The sequence below is a fragment of the Entelurus aequoreus genome, linkage group LG22, assembly GCF_033978785.1.
Source record: "Entelurus aequoreus isolate RoL-2023_Sb linkage group LG22, RoL_Eaeq_v1.1, whole genome shotgun sequence".
In the NCBI taxonomy this organism is placed as follows: Eukaryota; Metazoa; Chordata; class Actinopteri; order Syngnathiformes; family Syngnathidae; genus Entelurus; species Entelurus aequoreus.
Genome location: NC_084752.1, coordinates 41,028,958 through 41,056,592, shown reverse-complemented (window position 1 = coordinate 41,056,592; position 27,635 = coordinate 41,028,958). Strand labels below are relative to the sequence as shown.

The following is a 27,635-nucleotide window of genomic DNA, read 5'->3' as shown; positions in this document are numbered from 1 at the left end:
CTTCAGGGTGTCCCATAACATGGGAGGCGACAACCTCTCCTGTGTCATTGAACTCCAAGAAGAGACTAATTTCAGATGTAATTTGTGTTTTAAATGATAGGTCATTCAGCAGACTTGAGTTTAGTTTCCATGTATTATTTTTTGCCCTCAGATTAAAGTCAATAGATAGGTATATAGGTGCATGGTCACTTAGATCTATCGTCCCAATTTCACAGGTACACATTCTATCTTTATCCTTTCCAAATGTTAGAAATAATCTATTCTTGTATAAAGACAATGCGGAGCAGAGAAATAAGTATAATCCCTTCTGTCTGGGAAAAAGTCTCGCCATATGTCAATTAAGCCTACTTCCTCAAAAAGTGTGTTTTTTTTCTTATTAAGGGGTTTAACGTTATGTATTTTTATAGTAAATGAGTCCAATTTTGGCTGTAAATATATATTTAAATCCCCACCACAAATCAAAAGACCTTCGGTTTCCGTTACCATAATATTGGTGATTTTTTGGAAGTAATTAATATCACTCCCAGGGGGTGCATAGACATTCAATAAGGTGATTGGGTTCTGTTGCGTTTGACCAGATGTTCCTCCAAGTAGGATGTAAAACGCTGGTCAGTCCCAAGTTCCCTAGATGACATATAACTGAACTCAGAGGTACCACCCAGCACAGAATAGGTATTTTGAAATTTATTGTCAAATATTTGAGAATAGAGACCAGCCTCGAACAACACATCCAAATGCGTAGCCCAAGTTGATCTGGCATTCCAAAGGAAAAAGCAACTCTTTTCACACAAAGAAAGCCCCCATCTCCCCCCACCCCTCCTCTCAACACTGATAAGAAGAGAGACTTGGGGGTTGTGTTCACATTCCTGATGGTTTACGACCCTGTCTAAACAGGCAATCTGAAGACAAAGAGAAACTAGTATACAGAGTATACATGGAAAAATATGAGCTGATTCAAACATGATTATGAATAAAGAAATAGCTCTTAAACATATGCATTATCCACAGTTCCCATCTATCTTTCCCTTTACTACAATAAATCTACCCTCCTTATCACCAAATTCCAGTACTTTTTCAAAATTTCGCTTTTTTGAGATGAGGATTGCAACTCCTCTCCTCTGTCCTAATTTATATGACGAAAAAAACAAATGAGTGAAGCCCATTCTCTTTAGTTTTACATGCTCCTTGTCAGTCAAATGGGTCTCCTGTAAATATACTATGTGGGTTTATTCTGTCCTCACCTTCGATAATATTTTATTGCATTTAATTGGGTTCAATATCCCATTAACATTAAACGATACACATTTTACTTTGTCACTAACCATATGTATTTACTTGTAAGTGTACCAATAAAATATTCAAAATAAAACCTAGTAAGTCTACTCCCATAACGAAAACAACTGAAATAACATAAATAAAACAAAGCAAAATAACTAAAGAAAATTAAAAAAGAAAAGTGTAGTTCCAAGGCAGGTGTCTCTAATAGATGACCCTGAGTTAGGCTAGATAAAACGTCTAGCTGTGGGGGAAATCCTCTCCCAACTATGGGCTGAGGGCCCCCATCATGGCACTTGGTAGAAAGAGAAAAAAAATCTCTGTTCATTACATAGATACATCCCTCATTTGTATATATTCTCATCTAGCTGGGGTTATTATATAAACACAAATGTCTTGGAGTGAATTTAAAGTCACCTGTTTTGGTTCTGTTCATCTTACCAACACTTTAAGAAGTCAGTCAGAATTAACAGGTCCTCCGGAAAAGGCGATGATTGTCTTCTGAAGGCTTGTAGTCTCTCCTTGATGCTTTTCTCTGGCTCCTCACCTGTCCCCTCCCGGCTCCTTCCTCCCATGGTCTCTCAGGTGGAGCGGGACAGCTGATCCAGCAGGCTCTCCCTCGGCGTAATCACGCTGATTGGCAGTTCTCTGTCCTTCATGTCTTTTGTCGCCTCCTTTGCTGTCCGGTACAGCTGCGTGCCGTCCTCATAGAACACTCGTAGTTTGGCCGGGTACGGAGTCTGGAAGTGAATATTTCTTTGCTTTAACACTCGCTTCGCTTCAGCATATTCTTTCCTCTTTTGCAGGACTGCTGGGGGGTAATCCTGGTCAAAGTATATTAGGCTCCCATTCAGAAAAATCTTCTTTCCCCATGCTTTGCGCAAGACCTCTTCTTTCATCCTGTAGTGGAGGAATTTGACTATTATTGACCGCGGCTTGTCTTCTCTGTCTCTGGCGGGTCTCAGCGCCAGCGCGCGGTGCGCCCTTTCGATGTCGAGTTGCGTAGTTGCGGGGATCTCCAACATGTCCCGCAGTAGTTTTTCCACAAAGTCTGGCATGTACGGTCCCTCGGCTCCTTCGGGAACATTGTATATCCTCAAGTTCTGGCGTTAGGATCTCCCTTCATAGTCGAGTAGTTTGTTTTCTTGCTGATGAATGACTTTTGTCATGTTGTTCAACACATACTCCACGTTTTGAATCCGGTCCTCCACCTTCTCAATTTGCTCCTCTGTGTCTGTTATTTGTTGTTTAATGTTGGTGAGCTCAGATTTAATATCGTTCAGCTGTTCTTTTATGTCTTTTCGGAAGTCCCGAATCTCCTCCAGAACTTGGACTAAACCTTTGGCGTCCGCCTCCTTTGAGCGAGGGTTAGCATTAGCACCGCCATCTTGTAGCTTTACAGGTGAGCTGTTCGGACACAGAGCTTTCCTCATTTACAGGCTCTGCAACAATATTTCCTCGATTTCCTCTGGTTTTCCCCATTCTTGCCCCTTTTGTTTGTTCAAAGATTATCTAAAAATGTGGCTTTTTACGGTCTAACGGGGCGAAATAACTTTTCTCACGGGGGAGATGTTACTCTAAGCTGCCATTCAGCTTGGTGACGTCACCGGAACTCCTCAGCCTCAGTTCTATGTTTTTTATGGGTACAGAAAATCCTGGAATGATCACTTAAGCCGCATACAGTAGTTCCACTTGTGGAGATCTTAGACGGGTCAGAAGTAACAACGAGGTCTATGAAGGTTTAAAAGGACTCACTCACCTTGGTAGTTTGCTTAATGAGCTAAGTGAGACAATGTTGGTGGCACAGCTTAGTGAAGGTTTTAAAAATGGGTGCATCCTTTCAGGACATATCTGTGTTCCAGTCCCCAAGAAGATGTAAACCTGTATCAACATGTTTACACAACCTCACACACTCACCAATTATATTTTACACTGTAATCAAATCTAATTAAAGTTATAATTTCACTTCCTGATTCTGACTTACATGCAACAATAAGTGAAAGTAAACATTTATTTTCAATAACCAAAGTAGTCAATCCAATCCAATCCACTTTATTTATATAAAACATTTAAACAACAAAAATGTTTCCAAAGTGCTGCACAACAATATTAAAAACAATAATCAAATATTATCCTTAGCTCCCCCAATGACTGAATAAAAGCAAAAAATAAATACATATAGAACCAATATCAAAACAATATAAAAATAAATATGATTAAAAACGATTTTAAAGGGAAAAACCAATTAAAACAGTAAATCAAAATTGATAAAAAAAACACAAGAGGACAACAGAGGACCACACAACTCACGTAGTGTTAAAAGCCAAAGAGGTCTTAAAGTAGGTCTTAAGATGAGACTTAAAACACTCCACTGTGGGAGCAGTTTGAACATGGAGGGGCAGAGTGTTCCAGAGCTTAGGGCCGACCACAGAGAAGGCCCTGTCTCCCCTGGATTTAAGTCTGGTCTTGGGCACCACGACCTGGGGCTGGCTCTCGGACCTCAGAGCGCGCGTAGGAGTGTAAATTTGGATGAGGTCCGAGATATACTGAGGTGCCAGTCCATGTAAAGCTTTAAAAACAAACAGCAAGGTTTTAAAATCAATTCTAAAATGAACAGGGAGCCAGTGCAAACTCTGAAGAATTGGGGTTATATGCTGGCGTTTCCTGGCCCCTGTTAAAAGTCGTGCTGCCGCGTTCTGGACTAACTGCAACCGGGAGAGAGCTTTTTGGCTAATGCCAGCATGAAGTGCATTGCAGTAGTCCGGGCCACTTGAAATAAAAGCATCTTCTTCTCCCCTAACAGGGGACGGCGTGGCGAAGTTGGGAGAGTGGCCGTGCCAGCAATCTGAGGGTTACTGGTTCAATCCCCACCTTCTACCATCCTAGTCACGTCCGTTGTGTCCTTGGGCAAGACACTTCACCCCTGCTCCTGATGGGTCCTGGTTAGCGCCTTGCATGGCAGCTCCCGCCATCAGTGTGTGAATGTGTGTGTGAAAGGGGGAATGTGGAAATACTGTCAAAGCGCTTTGGGCTCCTTAAAAAAAGGGGTAGAAAAGCGCTATACAAGTACAACCATTTACCATTTTTACCATTTGTTCAAAAAAGGTTAAAAGATAAAAACGGTTATACCTTTACTAAAAGACGAAGATGATAAAAACACGATTTTAAAACGCCATTGACTTGTTTGTCAAGTTTAAAATCGCTGTCTATAGTGACGCCAAGACTGGTGACTTTGGGACGCACATCATTTTGCAATGGTCCCAAGTCAGTGAGGGCCGGCCGGACCAAAAACTGAAATTTCCGTTTTTCCCTCATTCATTATTAAAAAATTCTGGGCTAACCAAGCCTTGACGTGGCATAGACAGTTGAGAAGGGGTGTCAGGGGGCCGTGGCCTTTTGAAATTGGCATATAAATTTGTCAGTCATCTGCATAAAAGTGATAGAACACTCCATGCCTCTTAAAAATCTCTCCAAGAGGGAGACTGTATAGTGAAAACAGGATGGGGCCTAAAATAGATCCCTGGGGGACACCACAGTAAAGCGGAGCAGAAGAAGAGGTGGCGTCCCCCAGCCTGACTGAGAAAGACCTCTCTGACAGGTAGGATCTGAACCACTCTAATGCAGTCCCCCTGACACCCACACAGTCTCTCAGGCGGTCTAAAAGAATTGTGTGGTCGACTGTGTCAAAGGCAGCTGTAAGATCTAAAAGCACTAAAATGGCAGAGCTGCCAGAATCAGACATTAAAAGCAAGTCATTACAAACCTTTAAAAGTGCAGATTCAGTACTGTGCAAAGCTTTGTATCCAGACTGAAATGGATCTAAAGTGCTATTTTCATCTAAAAAATGCTGCAGTTCCGCCAAAACATATTTCTCCAAAATTTTTGACACAAAAGGTAATTTGGAAATGGGCCGATAATCTGACAAACTTGTAGGATCAAGACCTGTTTTTTTAATCAAAGGCTCGACAACAGCTCTTTTACAAAAAGAGGGGACACAGCCAGAAATCAAGCTGCTGTTGATGATGTCCCTAACAGACAAGTCAATAGTGTCCCAGATTTCTTTAAAAAAGCGAGGGGGGGCTGGGTCTGTGGGACAGGACGAGTGTATTAGTTTGTCAACTATTCCTGTAAGCTCAAGCATAAACACAGGCTCAAACTGACAAAACACAGCCGAGCAATGAGTGGCCACATTAAAACTCAATGGAGAACGAGAAAGATTTGCCCGAATAGAAGCAACCTTGTCGTTAAAAAAGGAGATACATTTTTCACAATTTCACTTGTCATCTCCAGTAAAGTGGTTGGATTCGGATTAAGAACATAACTAATAGTTTTAAAAAGAACACGTGGCTTGCTAATACTATTTGAAATTAGGTCTGACAGATATTTTGTTTTCTCAGCTTTAACCACACTTTGATAATTCTGACAGTTTTCTTTTAAAATTTGATAAGAAACTTCCAAGTGATCCCCTTTCCACTTGTGCTCCGCCCTTCGCCACTCACGCCAAGCTGTGCGTGTGGTTTCATTGAGCCAAGGCTCCTGTATTGGCTTTGGACGTATAGCTCTGAGGGGCGCTACACTATCCAGAATCTCAGAACATGTGGAAAGAAAAGAGCACATCAATTGTTCAGAGTGTGGTATACTCTGCATGGACACAGTGAATAAAGGGGAGAAGGTGGCTGCCGTGTCAGACCTAATAACACGCCCATGACGCACGGCAAGTGGTTTTACATCAGGATCAAAACTTAAATTAAACATAACAGGACTGTGATCAGAAAACAGCATCACCAACAACGACATTGTCAACATTAAAACCATAAGACAGTACGAGGTCTAGTGTATGCCCACGTTCATGTGTCGAACCAGACACAGACTGTACAAAGTTAAATGAGTCAATGAAATTCAGGAAGTTCCTGGATAGAGGTTCGTCTGGGCAGCAGGTGTGAATATTAAAATCACCAACAATAAGGACACGATCATATTTGGGCAGGATTTTCCGCCAGAAATTCAAAAAAGTCATTTATAAAGTCTTTTTGGTACATGGGGGGTCGATAGACGACGGCACACAGGACGACATCAGAAAGACCCAGTTCAAACATGCATAGTTCGAAGCTTGAAAAGGAGGATTGCAGGCGGATCTGACGGCATTTAAAGTCATTTTTAAAAACGACTGCTAATCCTCTTCCCTTTCGGCCGGACGACCGCGGAGAATTAAAATACGAGCACTCCGGTGATTCAACACTTGAATTAGTAAAAGAACATAAAGGTGACTGGCTTTCTGTCAGCGTGTTGTAGATGGTCTCCTATTCCTAAAGAGGAATTGTTGATGGAGATACTCCATAGAACACCACATAGTAAAACATGTTTTTGGTAAAAGTTCCTTTTGGCCCAGCCAACAAAATGACCACCCAAAAGTATTCTGCATGATAACAAAAACATACCATGAATGTTTTTTTAAGTGATTTTGGAATTAGATTTTTTTTAATTTCCATGATATTTAAGTTATGGCAATGACAATCTCAATATTTACACACTTTACATCAGTGAAGTTAAGAATGCCTCAATCAATGCTGTCTCGTACTTATAAAACTTTTCAAATTGACCCCCATCAAATTTCCAAGTCTGTTTTTGTACTCACTGTACCACTTTTTAATTAATTTTAGGACAAAAGGTGGTATTTCCTGTGTTTTTATTGGTTGTTTTGCTACACACTTTTAACACAACACACATAAGAACACAAATACTCTCGTTGTGTTAACAGTGTCAGTCCAAAACTACTTATATTCTCTCTTTATCTCTTATCATTTATCTTATTTACTTATTTACCCAACAGACGTCCAGCAGCCCCCCCACATGAAAGAGGAAGAGGAGGATCCACAGCCCCCCCACATGAAAGAGGAAGAGGAGGGAGGGTGTCCTGTAGGGCAGGAGGAGGATGATGTCAGCAAGTTTCCACTGACTGTTGTCTCTGTGAAGACTGAAGAGCATGAAGACAAAGCACCTGAGTCCTCACAGCTTCATCACAGTCCAAGTAAGCACATATCATTTTATTCTCAGGGCATTCAATCCATCACAACTGGACTGTTCACTTTGTCTTAGAGGACTCATCCAAGTAGGCTTCATCACTTCATGCTCATACACTTCAAGTCTTAAATCTAATCATTGGAATTTAGAGGGGAACTGCACTTTTTTGGGGGGAATTGTTCTATCGTTCACAATCATTATAAAAGACACAACGGTGGATATATAAAAAATAAATAAAAAAATCACATTCTAGCTAGGACTGGGCGATATGGCCTTTTATTAATATCTCTATATTTTTAGGCCATATTGCGATACACCATATATATGTGGATATGTTTAGGCCATGTCACGATACACCATATATATGTGGATATGTTTAGGCCATGTCACGATACACCATATATAAGTGGATATGTTTAGGCCATGTCATGATACACCATATATATGTGGATATGTTTAGGCCATGTCATGATACACCATATATATATGGATATGTTTAGGCCATGTCACGATACACCATATATATGTGGATATGTTTAGGCCATGTCACGATACACCATGTATATGTGGATATGTTTAGTCCATGTCACGATACACCATATATATGTGGATATGTTTAGGCCATGTCACGATACACCATATATATGTGGATATGTTTAGTCCATGTCACGATACACCATATATATGTGGATATGTTTAGTCCATGTCACGATACACCATATATATGTGGATATGTTTAGGCCATGTCACGATACACCATATATATGTGGATATGTTTAGGCCATGTCACGATACACCATATATATGTGGATATGTTTAGTCCATGTCACGATACACCATATATATGTGGATATGTTTAGTCCATGTCACGATACACCATATATATGTGGATATGTTTAGTCCATGTCACGATACACCATATATATGTGGATATGTTTAGTCCATGTCACGATACACCATATATATGTGGATATGTTTAGGCCATGTCACGATACACCATATATATGTGGATATATTTAGGCCATGTCACGATACACCATATATATGTGGATATGTTTAGGCCATGTCACGATACACCATATATATGTGGATATTTTTAGGCCATGTCACGATACACCATATATATGTGGATATGTTTAGTCCATGTCACGATACACCATATATATGATAAATAATAAATAAATAAATATGTGGATATATTTAGTCCATGTCACGATACACCATATATATGTGGATATGTTTAGGCCATGTCACGATACACCATATATATCTGGATATTTTGCCTTAGCCTTGAATGAACACTTGATGCATATAATCACAGCAGTATGATGATTCTATGTGTCTACATTAGGGATTTCCCGATCCGATATTTGGATCGGAGCGGCCACCGATATTTGCCAAAAAATGCGTATCCGCAAGGCATGGGAAAATGCCGATCCAGATCCAGTTTTTTTTTTAAATTCCGGTCCGTGTTTTCCAACGCACCAATTTAAATAATACATTCCACTTTTCTGCTGCTCCCTAATTTCCGTTCCGCATTTGCCAGCACACCTTCAACACATCCACAGGTCTGTGTCCTAACCGTCCTAATCGGAAAGGGAGGCCGGTTCATGGTTCCGAAAGGCGAGCGGAAGTTACCGGTAAAAATGTCAGCTGTGTGGGATTATTTTACCCTACAAAACGAAAAAGATGAAGAGGTGGAGTGCAAAACCTGCCACAATAAAGTCAAGCGTGGTGGTAAAGTTGTAAGACATTTTAATACAACAAATCTGATCAAGCATTTAGCGAAATCCCACCGTAAAGAATATGAAGAATTTCTAAAGAAAACTGACGAAAAGAAAAAGAAAGGTCCTACCCAACTAACTCTGACAGAAACGTTGGCGAAGCGTGACATACTCCCACTGAACAGTGCTAAAGCCCAGGGGATAACTAGTCATTGCCGAGGAAATAATTCTGGATGATGAGCCGTTATCTCTCGTGAGTAAAGTGGGCTTTCGACGCCTCCGCCACAGCAGCCGATGTTATCCCATCTGTCCGTGTCCTGACACGCTTTCTAGACAGTGAGAGCGAAGAACACAGAGGGATTCAAACCATGAAGGCCACCTTACTCGATGCGGTGCACACACGTTATGACCATGTGGAAACTGAACCCCTCTATGCCGTGGCAACAATGCTAGATCCACGCTACAAAGACAAGTAAGTGCTTTATAATTATTTGAGCATGTTATAAGCTTCAGTACTATATTGACAATATTTTACTCTACAGCTGGCATTTATTTCTTTGTCAGTATTTCAGTAGCCTAATGTTTCATAGATATAAGGTGATGGGAATGTATTATTATTGTTATTATTATTATAATATTATTTATTATTATTGTTATTATTCTTATTTTCCTTCAGTTATATGATGGGTGAGGAAATGAAGGTCACTGTTGATCATTTGTGATCTATTTTGTGTGTTACTTGTTGTCATTGAACATGAATATGTGGAGACTGGCTGAAACAATATAAAATAATTGATATATCTTTATTACATTTGATCCAAATGTTAAGGTTCTTCACTAATGCTACCAACCTGGATCAGGCAAAGGAGGCACTAAAGGTAGAGGTGATGAAAATGGAACAAGAACTGAAGACCACGCCCTCTGGAGAAGGTGTGGCTGAGGCTGAGACAGCAAGGCCAACACCAGGAATGGAGGCTGGAAGCTCAACCAGCAGCCTCGGCAGCTACTTTGACGAGATACTGGAGGAGAGCTGCACAGCAGCTCCATCTGAGCAGCAGATCACCCCAGGGGCAGTGTTTCAGCTGGAGAGCTACCTCAGTGAGCCTCCAGCTGGGCGTTAGAGCAATCCTTTTCATTACCGGAGAGACAATCAGTCTCGACTACCCGCCCTGGCAGCAACAGCAGCCAAGTTCCTCAGTGCTCCTTGCACCAGTGTTGAGAGTGAGAGGCTTTTTAGCACAGCCTCACTCATCATTGATGAACACAGGAGCAGGCTGACACCTGAGCATCTTGAAGTGCTCGTCTTTGTTAGAAAGAATCTCCCCATTATGCTCAGACTGCAGTCTGGGGGGGGGCAAACAATTGAAGGGATTGTGTAGATCTTTTTTCTTTTAAGTTTACACTTGTTCAAGAGCAAGTATTGATGCTGAGTTATAGACATTTTATCCCACTCAGGTTGTGTGTTTTGCTTTTTTTTAATAATGTTTACAGCATTATTTGCACTTTATACTGTTCAATGATGCCATTTCTGTTTGTCATGTATAATTGTGTCTATTTTGTGTTTATCCTTGAATAAACATGTCAGTTTCTTGTTACCAACCATTATTCAAACTCACCTAATTCAGCTGGCTAGTTTTTATCAAGAGTACTAAAACCCTTTTCAACATGAATCACAACTAAGTAGGCTAAATAACTTTAAACTTTAATACATGCTCGGATAGGCCAGTATCGGTATCAGATCGGAAGTGCAAAAACATCTGTATCGGATCAGAAGTGCAAAAACCTGTCTCGGGACATCCCTAGTCTACATTAAAACATTGTTCTTCATACTGCATTAATATATGCTACTTTTAAACTTTCATACAGAGAGGGAAATCACAACTAAGTCAATTTAGCAAAAGTGTATTTATTAAACAGTTATTAAGCAGTGACACAAACATTCATGTCATTTCAAAACAGAAAGTGCAAGATTGTCAGAGACATTTTAAAACAAGCTATTAGTGCACTTTTGTGCATGATGTCACTAAGATGACATATCAAAACAACACTAAATTAAAGTGCGCTTTTTGTACAGAACGCCACTACAATAGTTTAAAACAAATAAAGTGCACTTTTGTGCATGATGTCACACAAGATATTTCAATAAGTGTCAAATAAAAATGAGCTGCATAATAGGAAATCAAATAGTGTATGTCCTTCACTATGTGGTAGGTTCCTGCGGACGTTATCTCCTTCTGTTGTTGACTATTTGTTTCATACGTTGTTGATCTGGAAATGGTTGCTTGGGCATTTTGTGGGTGTGGCACCGAACGGAGATGTTGACATGCAGAGTTTCAAGCACTCTTCATTCTCTAGCGGGTGACTTTTCAAATGATGCTACACATTAGTAGTGCTACTACTTTTTGTAGCAACGCTTTTGCAGCATACTTGTTCACCATCTACCCCTTGAAGCCAAACCACCGCCAGATGATGGACTCACTGCTGTTTGTCTTGGGAATTAATTATTCCTTCATTTGTTACCAGATTCCCTTCTTTCTCTCGTATTACCACTAGCACCACAGCTAACGTTACCATGCCACTACCTGTCTGCTCCGTGAGAGTGTATGACGTTGCACACGTGACAGTATGTGACGTATGTAAGAAGGTGCACTTGTTTTATGTCTCTGTGAGAAGGAGAGACAAGAAAGTGAGAAGAGCCTGTAGTGTAATGCCTGCAGCTAAAAGCAACTGCGTGAGAACATATACTCCAATATCACCATATAGTCCATTTCTATATCGCACAGAGACAAACCCACGATATTTCGAGTATATTCGATATCGCGCCCAGACCTAATTCTAACTCATAAATGTAAATAAAAGTCCACTTGCAATGGAGTGTAGAATACCATCCACCTTAAACAGAATATTCTACTTTGAAAGTACATTGGATCATTTATTTTGTGTATATGCATGACTTCTTGTCCCACACGAGCAGATTTTAGCTCAATTGAATCGCCTTGTTGTGTCGACCACTAAATATAGAAGCCAGGTGGTGGAAACTGACACACTGACTTAAAAACAAAAAATGGAACGAGTCTGTCACCGTGGTGCCGCCGTTCCACATCCAGTGGAAATCCCCGGTTACACTTACAAACGTTGCTTGGCGAGATAAATGAAGAAACCATACTTCGGGTTTATGGCACGTAGCAAAAGGAAATGCACTTTCAACCCACTGCACTCGCAGTGAGCGAACTCGACCACAAGATAGCGCCATAGCAGAGCTAACAATACGGAATACAGATTTACACTGTAAACGACCTAATCTTTTCTCCAAGTTTATACATCATACCTCAGGCAGAAGGGAATTTATGGCAAGACAGATTTTAGGCCATATTGCCCACCCCTCATAAAAAGTGGTCTTCTTTTCCTGTGAATAATGTTGTAAACAGCAGTGTGTTTGTTTTCAGGCCAATTCGTACATTAACTTGTTATTTGAAGTACATGTAAACTTACTGAATGCCTCATGTGACTGAGCAAATCTGGACATTTTTCAAGCATGTTTGTCATTTTGTGTCCTGCAGATGTCTGTAAAGAACAACTTCTGCCTGAAAAACAGGAGAGTAGCTTCAGGATGTTGGAGGATCCACCAAAGAGGAAGACCAGGCACCACGGACCCTCTGGTGTATTCTTTTCCTCTTTGACACAGACCCTTCCCTGTAAAAAAGAAGAGGAAGACTCACTGACCCCCCACATTAAAGAGGAAGAGGAGGAACACAGCATCAGTCAGGAGGGAGATCATATTGAAGGACTGGTGGAGTTCCCAGTGACTGGTGTCCCTGTGAAGAGTGAAGATGATGAGGTCAAAGGTGAGCGTGAGGAGAAGAGAGAGGCGGAGCCTCCAAGCAGCAGCTCAACACAACACATGACAACAGAAGGTGATGGAGACCACTGTGGAGGATCACAAGCAGACAAGATGTTAGCTCCACTATCAGATAGTGAGGACACAACGTCACACTCTCCTGACACTGATGATGAACACTCTAAAGATGATAAGACATGTCACACTGACAACACTCACTTCACATGTTCTCACTGTCACAAAACTTTTAAATACCATAGTGATCTGAAAACAAACACAAGAAGACACACTGGTGAAAAAACTTTTATCTGTTCAATCTGTAGTAAAGGTTTTGTAGAAAGTCACAAATTGAAAGTACACAGGAAAACACACACTGGTGAAAAACCTTTTTCTTGTTCAATCTGCGGTAAAGGTTTTACACAGAGTCAAAATTTGAAAAAACACACGAGAACACACACTGGTGAAACACCTTTTTCTTGTTCAATCTGTGGTAAAGGTTTTACACAAAGTCAATATTTGAAAATACACATGAGAGCACACACTGGTGAAAAACCCTTTTCCTGTTCAAACTGTGGTAAAGGTTTTACACAAAGTCAATATTTGAAAGTACACATGAGAAGACACACTGGAGAAAAACCTTTTTCCTGTTCAACCTGTGGTAAAGGTTTTACACATAGTCAATATTTGAAAGTGCACAAGAGAGCGCATGCTGGTGAAAAACCTTTTTCCTGTTCAACCTGTGGTAAAGGTTTTACACAAAGTCAAGGTTTGAAAAGACACATGAGAACACACACTGGTGAAAAACCCTTTTCCTGTTCAACCTGTGGTAAAGGTTTTACACAAAGTCAAGATGTGAAAGTACACATGAGAACACACACTGGTGAACAACCTTTTTCCTGTTCAACCTGTGGTAAAGGTTTTACACAAAGTCAAGTTTTGAAATTACACATGAGAACACACACTGGTGAAAAACCTTTTTCCTGTTCAATCTGTGGTAAAGGTTTTACACGAAGTCAATATTTGAAAGTACACATGAAAACACACACTGGTGAAAAACCTTTTACTTGTTCAATCTGTGGTAAAAGTTTTACACGAAGTCAACATTTGAAAGTACACATGAAAACACACACTGGTGAAAAACCTTTTACTTGTTCAATCTGTGGTAAAAGTTTTACACAAAGTCAAAATTTGAAAGTACACATGAGAGCACACACTGGTGAAACACCTTTTTCTTGTTCAATCTGTGGTAAAGGTTTTACACAAAGTCAAGATTTGAAAGTACACATGAGAACACACACTGGTGAAAAACCCTTTTCCTGTTCAAACTGTGGTAAAGGTTTTACACGAAGTCACTGTTTGAAAGTACACATGAGAAGACACACTGGAGAAAAACCTTTTTCCTGTTCAATCTGTGGTAAAGGTTTTACACTTAGGCAATCTTTGAAAACACACATGAGAACACACGCTGGTAAAACAACTTTTTCCTGTTCAACCTGTGGTAAAGGTTTTAAACAAAGTCAAGATTTGAAAGTACACATGAGAACACACACTGGTGAAAAACCTTTTTCCTGTTCAACCTGTGGTAAAGGTTTTACACAAAGTCAACATTTGAAAGTACACATGAGAACACACACTGGTGTAAAACCATTTTCCTGTTCAACCTGTGGTAAAGGTTTTACACAAAGTCAACATATGAAAGCACACGTGAGAACACACACTGGTGTAAAACCTTTTTCCTGTTCAACCTGTGGTAAAGGTTTTACACAAAGACAACATATGAAAGCACACATGAGAGCACACACAGGAGAGAAAGTGTTGAGTTGCAGTGTGTGTGGTGAAAGATTCTCTTATAAGTACCAGTGTAAGAAACACAAGTGTGCTGGTGAGAACAGCAGCAGCAAATGAAACTGCAGGATTTGAAATAAACTGTCAAGACTTTAATGTTGACTTTGCCGTCAAGGGACGGCGTGGCGAAGTTGGGAGAGTGGCCGTGCCAGCAATCTGAGGGTTACTGGTTCAATCCCCACCTTCTACCATCCTAGTCACGTCCGTTGTGTCCTTGGGCAAGACACTTCACCCTTGCTCCTGATGGGTCCTGGTTAGCGCCTTGCATGGCAGCTCCCACCATCAGTGTGTGAATGTGTGTGTGAATGGGTGAATGTGGAAATACTGTCAAAGCGCTTTGGGCTCCTTTAAAAAGGGGTAGAAAAGCGCTATACAAGTACAACCATTTATTTATTTTACTTTCTAACATCAGCACATATAACATGTGTGACATTGTTGTTTGTGTAACTATCTTTTTAATATGCTACTACATTTATAGATTAGATGGTTTGAAATATGGAAATATTACATATTTGTATTTCTAATTGTTAATAATCCCATAGATTAGCCCCTATTTATAACATACATATTTACTGGTTCACATCTGAAACATCTTATCATATTATTATTTACTTTATACATCATTTGAACACTTGTCTTTTATACCATTTTAAAATGTGTGACTTTATGAATTATTTGTTGGGTCTCTATAATCCATTTTAGTAATGATCTTTATTACTCTTTTTTTGTGATATGATGATTGTGTTGTGATTGTTTTATATGTATGTCCCCAGACCTTTATGCAATATAAAAGTGAGAGAAAATGGCTGAATTGTTTGTGGAAGGATGTTTTATTTTATTTTTTTACAAATTTACATTCGTGGATTAAACAAAGATTCCCATTATTGGGTTTTAAACATTTTTAATGTAGTTTCTTTTTAAACATCCCCAACACAACATCAATATCAATCAAAGTTCGGAGTGTCAGGCAAAAGCCAATATTGTACATCATCCCACAGACATTTACTTTGCATACTGTAGGAGCCAAATGTCCTTATTTGTTTATATTGTTTTTATTTTGTTTTCTCTAATTGATTGCTGGCCTCTGTTCATGCTGAAATTCTTTTTCGGCAGATTGCTCCGCCCACTTCCTCTTGAGAACCAGGAAGTGTTGACAGGGATGGCATGGAGGACACAAACAGTTTTCGGCCGTGTGTGCCGTGACAATGTTCCATTCAAGGTCAGCATACATTATGTTCTATAGCCTACATTTCATTTGCATAGCTTAAAATAAAGGGATTGTCATATCCAAACATACACTGCTCAAAAAAATTAAAGGAACACTTTAAAAACACATCCGATTTCAATGGTGAAAAAAAAAAGGTCGGATATCTATACTGATATGGACAGTTTAATGTCTCAGGAACAAAAGGATGCCACATCTTTAGATGGAAATACAAGTTTTCAGCCTCCAGAGGGCTCAGTATATAGACACCCCAAAAATCAAAGTGAAAAAATGATGTGGCAGGCTCGTCCATTTTGCCTAAATTCAATTTCTGCAACTCAAAATTCTTTTCAATATCTTGTGTGGCCCCCACGTGCTTGTATGCATGCTTGACAACATGCTCCTAATGAGACCACGGATGGTGTCTTGTGGGATGTCCTCCCAGACCTGTCTAAGGGCATCAGTGAGCTCCTGTAAAGTCTGAGGAGCAACCTGGCGGCGTCTGATGGACCGAAACATTATGTCCCAGAGGTGTTCTATCGGGTTTAGATCAGGTGATCGTGAGGGCCATTCAATTGTGTCAATTCCTTCATCCTCCAGATACTGTCTGCATACTCTTGCCACATGAAGCTGGGCATTGCCGTGGACCAGGAGGAACCCAGGACCTACTGCACCAGCGTAGGGTCTGACCATGGGTGCAAGGATTTCATCCCGATACCTAATGGCAGTCAGACTGCCGTTCTCTAGCCTGTAGATGTCTGTTGGTCCCTTCATGGAAATGCCTCCCCAGACCATCACTGACCCACCACCGAACGGGTCATGCTGAATGATGTTGCAGGCAGCATAGCGCTCTCCTTGGCTTCTCCAGACCCTTTCACGTCTATCACAGGTGCTCAGGGTAAACCTGCTCTCATCTGTGAAAAGCACAGGGCGCCAGTGGCGGACTTGCCAATTCTGGTGTTCTATGGCAAATGCCAATGGAGCTCCACGGTTCTGAGCGGTGATCACAGGGCACACTACAGGACGTCGTGCCCTGAGGCCACCCTCGTGAAGTCTGTTTCTGACTGTTTGGGCAGAGACATTCACACCAGTAGCCTGCTGGAGGTCATTCTGTAGGGCTCGGGCAGTGCTCAACCTGTTCCTCCTTGCACAAAGCAGCAAATATTGGTCCTGCTGATGGGATGAGGACCGTCTACGGCCCTGTCCAGCTCTCCTAGAGTAACTGCCTGTCTCCTGGAATCTCCTCCATGCTCTGGAGATTGTACTGGGAGACACATCAAATCTTCTTGCAACAGCACGCATGGACGTGCCATCCTGGAGGAGTAGGACAATCTGCCAACTTCAGGAGGGTTAAGAAATCGCCTCATGTTCCCAGTCGTGATAATGACTCTAGCTAAAGCCAACACTTGTGGAAAAACAGTTAAAAAAGATCGAGAGGGAGGAACTTGAAATGGCCTCCACCTGCAAAACCAGTCCTGTTTTGGGGGCCATCTCGTTGTTGCCCCTCTAGTGCACCTGTTGTTAATTCCATCAACACCAATGCAGCTGAAACTGATTAACAACCCCCTCTGCCACATACCTGACCAAAACCTTATCAGAAAAGTGCAATTGAATTCATGCCATACCCTGATAAAAAGCTGTTCCTTTAATTTTTTTGAGCAGTGTATTTACACAGTACTGGACATTCAATCATTTGCACGCGTCAAACTAGTCAACACAGTCGCCCTCAGTATCAGCTTAAAGGTAAAGGCTTTTATCGGACATCTCTAATCATAAGTCAACTTAACTACTACCATAACTCCACCTGTACTACTACCATAAGTCAATTTAAAGGCCTACTGAAATGACATTTTTTAAATTTAAACGTGGATAGCAGATCCATTCTATGTGTCATACTTGATCATTTTGCGATATTGCCATATTTTTGCTGAAAGGATTTAGTAGAGAACATCGACGATAAAGTTCGCAACTTTTGGTCGCTGATAAAAAAAGCCTTGCCTGTACCGGAAGTAGCGTGACGTCACAGGTTGAAAGGCTCCTCACATTCCCCATTGTTTACACCAGCAGCGAGAGAGATTCGGACCGAGAAAGCGACGATTACCCCATTAATTTGAGCCAGGATGAAAGATTCGTGGATGAGGAACGTGAGAGTGAAGGACTAGAGTGCAGTGCAGGACTTTCTTTTTTCGCTCTGACCGTAACTTAGGTACAAGGTCTCATTGGATGCCACACTTTGTCCTTTTTCTATTGTGGATCACGGATTTGTATTTTAAACCACCTGGGATACTATATCCTCTTGAAAATGAGAGTCAAGAACGCAAAATGGAAATTCACAGTGACTTTTATCTCCACGACAATACATTGACGAAGCACTTTAGCTACGGAGCTAACATGATAGCATCGTGCTTAAATGCATATAGAAACCAAAAAAATAAGCCCCTGACTGGAAGGATAGACAGAAAATCAACAATACTATTAAACCATGGGCCTGTAAAAACACGGTTAATGCTGTCCAGCCTGGCGAAGCTTAACAATGCTGTTGCTAACGACGCCATTGAAGCTAACTTAGCAACGGGACCTCACAGAGCTATGCTAAAAACATTAGCTATCCACCTACGCCAGCCAGCCCTCATCTGCTCATCAACACCCGTGCTCACCTGCGTTCCAGCGATCGACGGAGCGACGAAGGACTTCACCCGATCATAGATGCGGTCGGCGGCTAGCGTTGGATAGCGCGTCTGCTATCCACCTCAAAGTCCTCCTGTTTGTGTTGCTGCAGCCAGCCGCTAATACAACGATCCCACCTACAGCTTTCTTCTTTGCCGTCTCCATTGTTCATTAAACAAATTGCAAAAGATTCACCAACACAGATGTCCAGAATACTGTGGAATTTTGCGATGAAAACCAAACTTTTTTTATTGGATACAATGGCGTCCGAATACTTCCGTTTCAACCATTGACGTCACACGCAAACGTCATCATACATAGACGGAAGTTTAGCGGTAAATTCAAAATTGCACTTTATATGTTAACCTGGCCGTATTGGCATGTGTTGCAATGTTAAGATTTCATCATTGGTATATAAACTATCAGACTGCGTGGTCGGTAGTAGTGGCTTTCAGTAGGCCTTTAACTACTACCATAACTCAACCTGTACTACTATCATAAGTCAACTTAACTACTACCATAACTCAACCTGTACTACTATCATAAGTCAACTTAACTACTACCATAACTCAACCTGTACTACTATCATAAGTAGGGATGTCCGATAATATCGGACTGCCGATATTATCAGCTGATAAATGCTTTAAAATGTAATATTGGAAATTATCGGTATCGGTTTCAAAATTATCGGTATCAGTTTCAAAAAGTAAAATGTATCACTTGTGATTTAGGGCTATATAAATAAACATTGATTGATTGATTGATTGACTTTCTAAAAGGCCGCTGTGTACACGGACGTAGGGAGAAGTACAGAGCGCCAATAAACCTTAAAGGCACTGCCTTTGCGTGCCGGCCCAGTCACATAACATCTACGGCTTTTCACACACACAAGTGAATGCGATCCATACTTGGTCAACAGCCATACAGGTCACACTGAGGGTGGCCGTATAAACAACTTTAACATTGTTACAAATATGCGCCACACTGTGAACCCACACCAAACAAGAATGACAAACACATTTCGGGAGAACATCCGCACCATAACACAACATAAACACAACAGAACAAATACCCAGAACCCCTTGCAGCACTAACTGAAGCTTTTTTATTAGTAGATTGTACAGTACAGTACATATTCCGTACAATTGACCACTAAATGGTAACACCCCAATAAGTTTTTCAACTTGTTTAAGTCGGGGTCCACGTAAATCAATTCATGGTAACTCTTCCGGGACGCTACAATATACCCCCCCCCCCACTTCAACCCCGCCCACTTCAACCTCCTCATGCTCTCTCAGGGAGAGCATGTCCCAAATTCCAAGCTGCTTATTTTGAGGCATGTTAAAAAAAAGAATGCACTTTGTGACTTCAATAATAAATATGGCAGTGCCATGTTGGCATTTTGTTCCATAACTTGAGTTGATTTATTTTGTAAAACCTTGTTACATTGTTTAATGCATCCAGCGGGGCATCACAACAACATTAGGCATAATAATGTGCTCATTCCACCACTGTATATATCGGTATCGCTTGATATCGGAATCTGTAATTAAGAGTTGGACAATATCGTAATATCGGATATCGGCAAAAAAGCCATTATCGGACATCTCTAATCATAAGTCAACTTAACTACTACCATAACTCAACCTGTACTACTACCATAAGTCAACCTGTACTATTATCAAAAGTCAACCTGTACTGTTATCATAAGTCAACTTAACTACTACCATAACTCAACCTGTACTACTACCATAAGTCAACTTAACTACTACCATAACTCAACCTGTACTACTACCATAAGTCAACTTAACTACTACCATAACTCAACCTGTACTACTATCATAACTCAACCTGTACTACTACCATAAGTCAACTTAACTACTACCATAACTCAACCTGTACTACTATCATAAGTCAACGTAACTAAGGCTGAAACGACGCGTCAACGTAGTCGACGTCATCGGTTACGTAAATACGTCGACGCCGTTTTTGTGCGTCGACGCGTCGCATATTTACGTCACACTACCGTCATGGCGGACCGCAATGCAGACGATCAAAGAAGACGATGCGAGCGGTGCGAGCGAGGGGGGAAAAGCATGCCAAAAGTGGCCAAAAGTGTGGGAGTATTTCAATAAACGGCCTAATAATGTTGTTGTATGCACACTGTGTCGAGCGGAAATGGCCTATCATAGCAGCACAACGGCTATGAACGAACATTTGAAAAGAAAACCATCAACTAGTCAATCGTCCGCGCCAGCATACGTTGTCATCATTACACAAAAACATGAATGTGTCATTTATATCTGCTAGGGGTGTAACGGTACGTGTTTTGTATTGAACCGTTTCGGTACGGGGCTTTCGGTTCGGCACGGGGGTGTACCGAACGAGTTTCTAAGCTAAAGCTAACTTTAGCTGCTAAAGTCTTAACAAGCTGCTTCGCTCCTCTGCGTCTGTCTCAGCACGCAGCATTGTCCCACCCACACAACCATCTGATTGGTACACACGCAGCATTGTCCCACCCACACAACCATCTGATTGGTACACACGCAGCATTGTCCCACCCACACAACCATCTGATTGGTACACACGAACCATTATCAGCCAATCAGCAGTGCGTATTCAGAGCGCATGTAGTCAGCGCTTCAGCGTGGAGCAGATAGGTGTTTAGCAGGTGAGCATCAGGCAGCGGACTCTCCCCAAATGATAATAAACACCTCCCAGTCAACTACTAGTAACATCACTATGAGCCCGTTGACCTTCTAGAAATATAAACTGCAGCTCAGCTCACTCGCAGTCCTGGCTTGAGGTGAAGGCTAATTACCTCTCAGTTCCAGCCACATCGACCCCTTCTGAGCGCCTATTTTCAGCTGCTGGGAATATTGTAAACAAGAAAAGAACCAGAGCATGTAAACATGCTAACCTTTCTTCATTACAACTGTTAGTCACTCACTGGAATGAGTAGAATTGGTTATTGTGTACTGTGTTGGACTGGATGTTTATTTTGCACATTTTAAAAGCAATACTTAATGTTTACAGTGCTCCAGAATATTTAGATTGGCACTTTTTTGTATTGGATGTTTATCTTTATTTTTGCACATTTTAGCAAATAAGCAATACTTTCACTTTTGTTGAAATGTTTACACTGTTGTTACAGAATATTTCGTTTTGCACTTTTTTGTATTGAATGTTTATCTTTATTTTTGCACATTTTAAAGCAAAATAAGCAATACTTTTACTTTTGAAATGCTTATACTATTGCAGAATATTAAGATTTGCACTGGATGTTGACTTTTATATTTGCACATTAAAAAGCAAATAAGCTACTTTTAATTTTGTTAAATGTTAAAAGTTTTAAATGTTTACATTGTTACAGAATATTTAGTCATGTTGTTGTCAATGTTGACTGAGTGGCCATACTTCTTTTTTTTTGTAAATAAAAGCCATGCCTTTTGAAAAAACGGGCCTACATTTATTTTTTCATCTTCATTTTGAATAAAAAAATTAATCGGTAAAAGGAAAAATAATCTATAGATTAATCGAAAAAATAATCTATAGATTAACCGATTAATCGAAAAAATAATCTATAGATTAATCGATAGAAAAATAATCGTTAGCTGCAGCCTTAAACGTAACTACTACCATAAGTCAACCTGTACTACTACCATAACTCAACCTGTACTACTATCATAAGTCAACTTAACTACTACCATAACTCAACCTGTACTAATATCATAACTCAACCTGTACTACTACCATAAGTCAACTTAACTACTACCATAACTCAACCTGTACTACTATCATAACTCAACCTGTACTACTACCATAAGTCAACTTAACTACTACCATAACTCAACCTGTACTACTATCATAAGTCAACGTAACTACTACCATAAGTCAACCTGTACTACTACCATAACTCAACCTGTACTACTATCATAAGTCAACTTAACTACTACCATAACTCAACCTGTACTAATATCATAACTCAACCTGTACTACTACCATAAGTCAACTTAACTACTACCATAACTCAACCTGTGCTACTACCATAAGTCAACTTAACTACTACCATAACTCAACCTGTACTAATATCATAACTCAACCTGTACTACTACCATAAGTCAACTTAACTACTACCATAACTCAACCTGTACTACTATCATAAGTCAACTTAACTACTACCATAACTCATGTTTCCTTTGATGTAAAGGTTGCAGCTAATGAAGTTATTATTAGAGATGTCCGATATCGGTCTGCCGATATTATTGGCCGATAAATGCGTTAAAATGTAATATCGGAAATTATCGGTATCAGTTTTTTTAATTATCAGTATCGTTTATTTTTTATTTTTTATTAAATCCACATAAAAAACACAAGATACACTTACAATTAGTGCACCAAGCCAAAAAACCTCCCTCCCCCATTTACACTCATTCACACAAAAGGGTTGTTTCTTTCTGTTATTAATATTCTGCTTCCTACATTATATATCAATATATATCAATACAGTCTGCAAGGGATACAGTCCGTAAGCACACATGATTGTGCGTGCTGCTGCTCCACTAATAGTACTAACCTTTGACAGTTGATTGATTGATTGAGACTTTTATTAGTAGGTTGCACAGTGAAGTACATATTCCGTACAATTGACCACTAAATGGTAACACCCCAATAAGTTTTTCAACTTGTTTAAGTCGGGGTCCACTTAAATTGATTCATGATACAGATATATACTATCATATATACTATCATCATAATACAGTCATCACACAAGATAATCACAATGAATTATTTACATTATTTACAATCAGGGGTGTGGAGGAGGGTGGGGGGGGGGGTAGGATATGGACATCAAGTAGTGGACATAGAGAGAGAGAGAGAGAGAGAGAGAGAGAGAGAGAGAGAGAGAGAGAGAGAGAGAGAGAGAGAGAGAGAGAGAGAGAGAGAGAGAGAGAGAGAGAGAGATCAGAAGGCATAAGAAAAAGTATCTGCATTTGATTTTACAAATTTTCATTAATTACTAGTTTCTATGTAACTGTTTTTATATTGTTTTACTTTCTTTTTTATTCAAGAAAATGTTTTTAATTTATTTATCTTATTTTATTTGGTTCATTTTTAAAAAAAAGTACCTTATCTTCACCATACCTGGTTGTCCAAATTAGGCATAATAATGTGTTAATTGCACGACTGTATATATCGGTTGATATCGGTATCGGTTGATATCAGTATCGGTAATTAAAGAGTTGGACAATATCGACATATCGGATATCGGCAAAAAGCCATTATCGGACATCCCTAGTTGTTATACATGTTTGTTTTACATGTGTTCATACTTTAGAGTACACATAAATCCCTCTTAGTTCATATTTCCTGCTTCACATGTGAAACATCTTCTAGAAGCATATTATTATTGACTTTATACATCACTTGAGCAGTGGTGTTTTATACAAGATCATTCAAATGTGTGAGTTTAATGTTGCTAGGGAGTATACCAAATGAAAAAAGAGGGGAGAGATATTTATCGAAGATATTACTGACTAGTAGTATGAAGATACTGTACTACTGACTAGTAGTATGAAGATACTGTACTACTGACTAGTAATATAAAGATACTGTACTACTGACTATTAGTATGAAGATACTGTACTACTGACTAGTAATATAAAGATACTGTACTACTGACTAGTAGTATGAAGATACTGTACTACTGACTAGTAGTATGAAGATACTGTACTACTGACTAGTAATATGAAGATACTGTACTACTGACTAGTAATATAAAGATACTGTACTACTGACTAGTAATATGAAGATACTGTACTACTGACTAGTAATATAAAGATACTGTACTACTGACTAGTAGTATGAAGATACTGTACTACTGACTAGTAATATGAAGATACTGTACTACTGACTAGTAATATAAAGATACTGTACTACTGACTATTAGTATGAAGATACTGTACTACTGACTAGTAATATGAAGATACTGTACTACTGACTATTAGTATGAAGATACTGTACTACTGACTAGTAATATAAAGATACTGTACTACTGACTATTAGTATGAAGATACTGTACTACTGACTAGTAATATGAAGATACTGTACTACTGACTAGTAATATGAAGATACTGTACTACTGACTAGTAGTATGAAGATACTGTACTACTGACTAGTAGTATGAAGGCAATCATTTAATAAATGTCTGTCAAAAGAAGCCCCAACAATTGCAGAATGGGAACAACAAATGAGATTATTTACAATGTGGAACAAATGACATTCTTGCTAAGATACGTCACCAAAAAAAGAAAAACTTACTGAAAAAATGGAATAAAAAAAAAAAGATTATTACTAAAAAAAGACACTTGTGTGTGTGTACTTACCATGTATAATTGAACCACCTGATGGCGTGTTTGGTGACCTCGGCGTCCGTGGCTGACCTTGTCAACACATTTTTACTCACAGCAACTGTAATCAAACAAGATTACAAGACAGATATGTTTATGTTTATGGTAGGAAGCATCCAAAGCCAAGTATGCTTACACAATACAAAATATGTGATAGGTATTAAGGAGATTACATTTGAAAAAAAAAACATGACTTAAAGTTACTGGAGGTGGTTAAAATAAGGTGCGTAAACTATGAATTTGTGATCAGGGTATAGGTGTGCAAGACATCCAACATGTTTAAACAATATGGTTATTTGGTTCCTTGATCAGAGTACTTGTTTGGCTCTGTTGGATGACGACGGCGGGGGGTTGGGGGTGGGGGGCATAAATAAATATCCATAACCCAACTTTGGGAGGTTGACATTGTTTTCTTATTATATTTGTACTATCATTCTATGTTTGTATTCGTGTAGGCAAGGGGTGTCCAAAGTGCGGCCCGGGGGCCATTTGCGGGCTGCAGGTCATTTTTTAACGGCCCCAGGGCACATTTTTAAAAAATATGATCGAAATAAATAAAAAACATTAAAAGTGGTATTTAAAGAGCAAACAGGTGAAATGTAACAAGAAAATGTAGCAATGTTTACTCTAATCACACAAAGCTGCCATGTAGGCTGTTTCTTTCTTTAAAAAATAATAATGAATCAAAATCAATGTCGTTATGAAATATTGACCTATTCAAGGCTTACGAAGTTTACCTTCGCAATCAGCTGGTCTTGGTTGTGCTTAATAGTTTCCAGCAGGCTAAGGATGTGGATTACCTCAGGCGCTGTTGACAAACAGCAGTATAAAATTAACATGTTTCAGTGTTTATCCTCATTACTCATAATCCTCACATTAGCTATTGACCTTAGTTAATGACAAAAGTTATTGACAAAGTTTGAAGAAAATATGTGATTGCTTGTGAATTTGAATTTTTTCCAAAATTTGTGGCACAGAATGACCATCCGGTATTTGTCAGTTATTGCTCACCAGAGCAGGAAATGTTGTCGGCCATTCTTCCCCCTCGCCATGTTGGCCTGTAGGCCAGGCTGGATCCAGGCTCCTCTGTCTGCCACATGTTGAGGGCTGCTGGTGAGGGGGGTGGAGGGAGTCGAGGAGGGACTGCCGTTCCTACTCAGGTGGGCATTGTGAGAGAGCCATCAGTTAACCATGACTGGTAATACCCAAGGGGCCTATCTATACACTAATATTTCAGAGATCAGTCCCTACCTTGTGTAACTCTCTGCATGTTTAATGCAGGTGCTGGTGAAGGCATATGAATGCATCCTTCCCCATGGTGAGGTGCTAAGGGAGATAAATTGGTATTAAATGGTTGTGATCTGTTAACCATGGTTACTGGATGCTGAGATATTATTTCAGAGATCAATCTTTACCTAGAAAGTTATCTCCAGTTGAGGAGTCGAGTTGACAAGTACTCATGACTCTTGCTGGCACTCGGCGAGATGGTGGAGCTGGGAGAAGGGATACAAGGAGAGGGGAATATCTTTAGCACTAAGTATGTTAACCATATCTTTTGGTGGTTTTGTTGTTTTCGATGTTAAGAGATTATTCCTTACTCTGCCTGTGCAATTGGCTTGCCAACCCCAGAGATGTGAGGTCACTATTTCCCGGGTCTTCTTCGCTATCATCTGAGTCCCCGAGACGATGGCTGTTGGGTAACCATATCATTAGGATTATTGCAATACCAAAATTGCCAAATATACATATAGTACAAGCATCTCTGGTCTATTTTTGAATGCTACCGGAAATAACCTTCCTATTACTGTAGAAACATGACAAAAACAAGACGGAACACACTTACACTGGCTTCCTGTTCCTTTTTTCTGGCAGCTCCTCGTTCTCTGCCTCAGATTGCAGGTCTGAGGTGTCGCAGCCCTTTCCATATTGTTGCATTATTTTTAATGCGTCTTTGTAGTTGTCTAAAATTGAATATGTTAAAATGAACATGAGTTTCAAATTAGCTGTAGAGCTGAACAGGATATTATTATTATTGATGATGATAAATCAGGTCTCTCTCTTACAAGAGACCTGGTCAGAACATAGACACAATAGGTTATTCCAAGCATAAAGAGAAGCAACTATGACGTTATTTTTAAACAAGAAGATTATGAATTTGCATACCACAAGTTCGGACAACAGAAACGTCAAATCTTGGCCAGTTTGGCTCATGCTGCTCCTCATTTAAAGCGGCCCTTTCAATTCTGTCGGTGTTTTTATAGCTGGGCCAGAAAACCATCCTATCATCATACCATCCACTTGGGACAACCGCAATGTCCCTGTTCATTATAAACTTAATCAGATGAAAAGGCACCCTTATTGTAGAAAGAAAGAAAAGGGGTATTTATTCATCGTCAAAGGAACAACGTGGACAAAAGCATGCACAGGTGTTAGTGTATACAAATAAGCAAGTAAGATGAGCTGAGATTTTACCTGAATGGTGCCCCAAGGTGGTAAGAACTATAAGAAAGGTAAAAGTACAGGTCATAATAGTCAGAACTTCAGCTCAATCGTAAAGTAGGGTTTGAAATGATGGGTGTAGTGTATACAGAGATCAGTCCCTACCTTGTGTAACTCTCTGCATGTTTAATGCAGGTGCTGGTGAAGGCATA

At 39.9% G+C, this 27,635-nt stretch overlaps 2 protein-coding genes across 5 annotated transcripts in view; one reads left to right on the top strand and one right to left on the bottom strand.

Moving 5' to 3' along the window:
* LOC133639728 (oocyte zinc finger protein XlCOF6-like) overlaps positions 1-15,907 on the top strand; it is a 29,737-nt gene extending 13,830 nt beyond the window's left edge. The window contains exons 3-5 of one of the 4 annotated variants that reach the window (XM_062033294.1): positions 7,106-7,303; positions 12,581-12,865; positions 15,817-15,907. In XM_062033294.1, the coding sequence (XP_061889278.1) occupies positions 7,106-7,303; positions 12,581-12,865; positions 15,817-15,857 (524 nt within the window). In that variant the 3' untranslated portion in view covers positions 15,858-15,907. Of the gene's footprint in view, positions 1-4,192; positions 4,218-7,105; positions 7,304-12,580; positions 15,584-15,816 lie in introns of those variants that run through there. The other 3 variants (XM_062033292.1, XM_062033293.1, XM_062033291.1) reach the window with 3 other exon arrangements.
* LOC133639746 (uncharacterized) overlaps positions 1-27,635 on the bottom strand; it is a 51,800-nt gene extending 24,165 nt beyond the window's left edge. Inside the window, exons 1-5 of the mRNA XM_062033330.1 lie at positions 27,589-27,635; positions 27,457-27,483; positions 27,148-27,338; positions 26,828-26,945; positions 26,583-26,674 (exon numbers count right to left, since the gene is read on the bottom strand). Coding sequence (XP_061889314.1) covers positions 26,583-26,674; positions 26,828-26,945; positions 27,148-27,310 — 373 coding nt within the window. The 5' untranslated portion in view covers positions 27,311-27,338; positions 27,457-27,483; positions 27,589-27,635. The remainder of the gene's footprint in view (positions 1-26,582; positions 26,675-26,827; positions 26,946-27,147; positions 27,339-27,456; positions 27,484-27,588) is intronic.